The sequence below is a fragment of the Geospiza fortis genome, unplaced genomic scaffold (genome assembly GCF_000277835.1).
Source record: "Geospiza fortis unplaced genomic scaffold, GeoFor_1.0 scaffold408, whole genome shotgun sequence".
Lineage (NCBI taxonomy): Eukaryota > Metazoa > Chordata > Aves > Passeriformes > Thraupidae > Geospiza > Geospiza fortis.
This window is the reverse complement of record NW_005054330.1, coordinates 6,345,484-6,350,281: the sequence shown is the minus strand read 5'-3', so window position 1 is coordinate 6,350,281 and position 4,798 is coordinate 6,345,484. Positions and strand designations below refer to the sequence as shown.

The 4,798-nt window shown below is 47.1% G+C and overlaps 1 protein-coding gene across 1 annotated transcript in view; it reads right to left on the bottom strand.

The window, feature by feature from the left end:
* Positions 1-3,147: 3,147 nt before the first annotated feature.
* The window catches only part of ACADS (acyl-CoA dehydrogenase short chain), an 8,961-nt gene continuing 7,310 nt past the window's right edge, over positions 3,148-4,798 (bottom strand). The window contains exon 11 of the mRNA XM_014307202.2: positions 3,148-4,450. Coding sequence (XP_014162677.1) covers positions 4,298-4,450 — 153 coding nt within the window. The 3' untranslated portion in view covers positions 3,148-4,297. The remainder of the gene's footprint in view (positions 4,451-4,798) is intronic.

Genomic DNA, 4,798 nt, shown 5'->3' with positions numbered 1-4,798 from the left:
AACAGCTCAGCCTTTGCTGGGGGGGCAGGGGTGCAAAGGTGTGGCAGGGGGGACGTTGGGACTTTGTGTCACACACACCCCCTGAGTTTTCTTTCCCTTAGCTGAAAGCATTCCCTCCACCATGTGCCTGCAGTGCTCATCCTCAGGTAACTGTCACTTTTTAATGAAATTAATAGTTCTTCACTGAGAATCTGCTTTTTCTGTTTGTCCCAGAATTGCTGGGGACAGTAGAAAGGCATCAGTTTTGAGCTATACCTCAAACATGAGGTGTATAAAATACTGAGGTGGGTATTCAAATAAAAAAGGCTTTTTTGGTGGCTTTTGTTTTGCTGACAGGTTCCAAGCAGTGCAATACAATACAGATCCACTTCTCTGCAGCTTTACCTGCCCAGCCTTTGCACCTACCTGACAACTGTGCACAGCTCAGGCACCATCAGCTTCACACCAGTTCCCTCCTTTGGGATTATTTCTTTGGAATTCCTCTGGAATTAAAATACAAGGTCTTTCTCTGTTTTGCAGCAGCATTTTTAGGCCATGCCTGCTAAATGTCAATTTCTACCCTTAGGAGAAGCATTCTGGAGAAAGTTCTAGAAGTGCTAATTGATAAATACTTAATGAGAATTAATTTCACTTTCCCAAAAAAGCCTGATCTTCCTTGTTAAGCTCTCTTGCCTCCCTGTGCTCTGTGCCACTCCCCTGCACCAGGAGTGAGCTGTTACTGAGCCCTCTGTCCTGCCCAGGTGAGCACCCACTGCAGTGGACGGGGTTTGCCACCCCTTCAGACAGCAGGAGAAGGATTTTGGCACTTGGCAGAGTTTCACTGAAGTTTAACTGTTCTAAGCAAAAGTGCTTCCCCAGAGCTTTAAGTTAAAGCTGCAAAGCTTTGTCCCTCAGCTCTCCCTCCTCAAACCATTCGGGGGGGTCAGAAATGGATCCTACCTGGCTGCCCAGCTGTGGGCCCTCCCTGCACAGATGGACCTTTGGGCCTTGTCTTTCCAGGCTGATGTGTCTGCTCTGCTTGAAGATCAAGCTGCACAGGAGGCTTTGGGTCCTCTGGATTTTGGGAGGCTGTGCAGGACCTGAGTTCCTGTCCCTGTTGGGTCTGGTACAGTTGCTGATGCCTTCTTTGTTGAACTAGACACAAAGTCCTGCAGTGAGACTGCCCCGCTGCCTGCCCCTTCTTCTGGAAATTTGTCCAAAATAACTATTTTAATAATTGATTAATAGAAATCTTCTTGCAAGAGGTAAAATGCTGGCCAAAAAGTGATAGACCAGGGCGTGCTCACAGCACAGTTGTCAGGACATGGACCAGAACTGTAGTGTACAAATCTGCTGACAGGTCTGGTTCTCTGCTGCATCTTTGAGAACAGTCAGCTTAGAAATGGTACTGTTTGTATGCTGGTATTTCCCTAAGGTCAGACTCCACCTTACAAACACGATGAGTTCCAAAATTTGAATTTGGAATTAGTTTTTTCATTCAAGTTTCAGCACTGTCACATTTTTTTATCACTATTCCACATCTTCATTCTATTTTTTTCCAGGCACTTTTTGCTTTTTTACTTCAGGATGTCTTTCAAATATACTATTTTCCATCTTTTTCCAAAGTCCAACATAACATGAATGTGTGGCTGTTGCCAGGTCTGTGTTGATAGCGAGGGCTCTCAACTTAGGTGAAACAAAGATCTAAATTAAAATCAGAATAAATTTGTCCTTTTTTCAGAACAGCTCATCTCCCTTTAGTCTGTAGGGAACTCGTGAGGAAGAGTCTGAGCTACATGGTATAAAAGCTGTCAGGTCTAGGGTGTGGTAGGAAGTAACTCTTGGTTACTGTAACTGTTTTCTAAGAAAGGATTCTAGTTCAGGCTCCACCTGCTCCATGCCTCATAAGCAGTTTCATGTACTCTTAGAGCATTGTGGGGCAAAACCACAAAGTCCTTCAGAGGTGTAGCTTTTGTTCTTGAAAAGTGACTTATCTCCTTCCCCACTTGTTTCTAATTTATGTATAACCTGATTTTCCCAGCTTTGCAGTGTTGGCTGAGTTTGTCACTTGAAAGTTGTGGCTTCATGTGTGAACAGACCCATTTTCTCCAAGGAGAGCCTGGCCCTGCCCACACCTGGCTTTGTCTGAGGGTGGCTTGCTAAGAGCTGCTGATTTAATGCCACCAAACTCGTTTGTGTTTTGCTCTTTCAGCAGTTCCTCTGCAACAGCCCTGAGGAGCAGACACACTCATCAGACAAAGTTCTCTCAGCCAGCAGCAGTGAGAAGTAAGCTTGAAGTGTCCTGCTCTGAGCAAAGCCATTGCCTTTTTCTGGCAGCTCCTTTGTGTGTTACCCTGCTGTTTTATCCCCAGAGCAGTGCAGTGTCACAGGGCACTGAGCTCTCGCTGAACCTGTGGCAGCAGGGAGAAACTTTCAGAAAGCTTTTGTTTGAAAGCTTTTGCACACTTTTTTTTTTTTTTCTACCTCAAGGTTGTAGATTCTGTCTCCTCTGTCAGCTGAGGGTCACAGCCATTCTGCTCTGGAGAGAAGCTGTAGCAAATTAGAGCTGGTAATGAGGGAGGCTGAGGGTGTAGAGGGGCAGTCAGCAAGCACCTGGGCTGGCAGAGTGTGACTGACTCTGCTGGCTCACTGGGGATTCAGCTGGAGCACAGCATAACAGGAACTCTGCACTGCTGAAGTCCTCATATCCCTGCAGCTCCTGTTCTACCTGAGTGGCTGCAAGGAGAAGTTAGTGTAAAATATTATCCCACATCTTCAGGTACCATCACTGAAGTGAGCCTGCGGCAATCAAAGAGGTGATAGAGGCTGAAATCAAACTTCATCCAGAGAAGAAACCCTCCATAATGTACAGCACGTTCAAGATGACTGGAATAATTTTCCAGTAGGAATGCTCCTGTTGAATGCACTACCTGGCAAGTTCTGTCAATCCTTATGCAAGTAGAACAAGGAGAACTGAGCACTTGAGGCTCTTGCCCCAACACGCTGTTGCCCTCCAGCGCCCTGCCCAGGGATGACTGACATCACTGAGAACTGGTCTCACTGGTGCATGCAGGCCCTACTGGTTTCTGCTCCTGCGTCTTGGGACTGGAAGAAATTATTCTAAATTAATTCACATCTGCATTTAAAAAAAAGGTTAGGGAGTGGTGATCCTTTAAAATCAGGTTTTATTTGTCTGCTCTCTCGTGTAACAGAATCCTGCTCTTCTTCTCTGCACACAAGTTGAAATAAATGGCACCACAGGAAAATAACCATTTCCCTCTAGTGTACTTGTTTGGACAAGGAGGCAGACTGGACCATGCAGGCTCTAGTCTTAATCCTCTCCCTCTTCTCCTGAGTTTAGAGCTTTTCCTTTGGCTGTTGATGCTCCTAATGTCTTTCCAATGATCACTGATTGAGGATGTGCTACTGCTAAAACTTCCTGGTGAGCTTTGTGTGTCATCTCTTCATTTCCTCGTTGCCCAAAACATGTCAAGATTAAAAGCTGTTACTGCCCTATCAGGCACTTCCTTGCCTGCTGATATTGCAGAAGCAGATTTGGGAGCAGAGGGGGTGTTTGTTTGTTTTGGTTTTTTTAAAAAGTAGTCCTAGGCACTGCAGCTTTGCTGTCCTTTGCTTCTATCCCTACATCCCAGAGCAGCTGAGTGAGCAGGTGCTGGGCCCTGCTGGCCCAGATCGAGGAATTCTTTTTGTCTTCAAATTTATGCAGACAGCAACTACAGTCTCTGCTCAGATTCCTCTGTGTGTGGGTTGTCCCTGTCCTCCTGTCTGGCTCCTCTCCTGCTGGAAATGAGAAGGGCCCTGCTGCAGGGATTACCTCAGCCCAAGCTGTCTCATTAGGAGCTCACACACAGCTGCAGCCCACACCTGAACTCCGCTAAGTCTGGTCTGCAGCCTGAAGCAGGGCACAGGGGTCACAGCTCCCAGTATCTCTGACTCTGGCACTGGTTATCCAGTGCCATGTAGTGATAAATTCAGCAAAACAGGCACTGGCTGGCAAGTGCTGTCATTTTCCCACTACCAAGCCATTCCAACAGTCCCATTTAGCAAAAGCCCCAGGCTGCCCTATGAGCACAGGCTGCCTCCTCCCTCCTGCACTCACAGCCAACACTTACAAACCTCAGTCCAGCCTCAGTGTGCCATACTTTGTCCAAAGAAGAATCAGCACATTTTAACTAGAGGGTCAGGTACTCATTGGTGAGGAAAACCTCCATCAATAGCCTCATTCAAGAGGGTCAAACTCCATCACTGTGCACCATTACAATGCACTTGGGGCAGTGTGCTGCTCCAGGCAGCTTCCTCAGCCTCGGTAGGCCTTCAGCAGCTGGCCTGCAATCACCAGTCTCTGGATCTCACTGGTCCCCTCGTAGATCTCGGTGATCCGAGCGTCGCGGTAGTGCCGCTCCGCCGGCATCTCTGTCACATAGCCCATCCCACCCAGGATCTGGATAGCCTGAAACAAAGGCAGCAGCTTAGAAACAAAGTGGGGTCAAGAAATCTTTTCTACAGAATGCACACACACAGAAACTGCCATTTTGAGAGGAATTGAGCCCACTGCAGGCATAATGGGGAGGGTGGGACACATGGGGATGACTTCAGCTCATTTGTGATGGTAGGAATACCCAGGATTGATCTGGGTAAGAACAATATGGATATTCCAGATGGGCAGTTCATTGCTTCAGAGGTATCTGTTAGAACATGAATCACTAAGATGCTTTTATGAAAGAGAGGGGACACTAAACCAAGGAACAGAGGATCTCATCCAGGTGCAGTGGTGATGATTAGTGGCCCTACGCTCTTC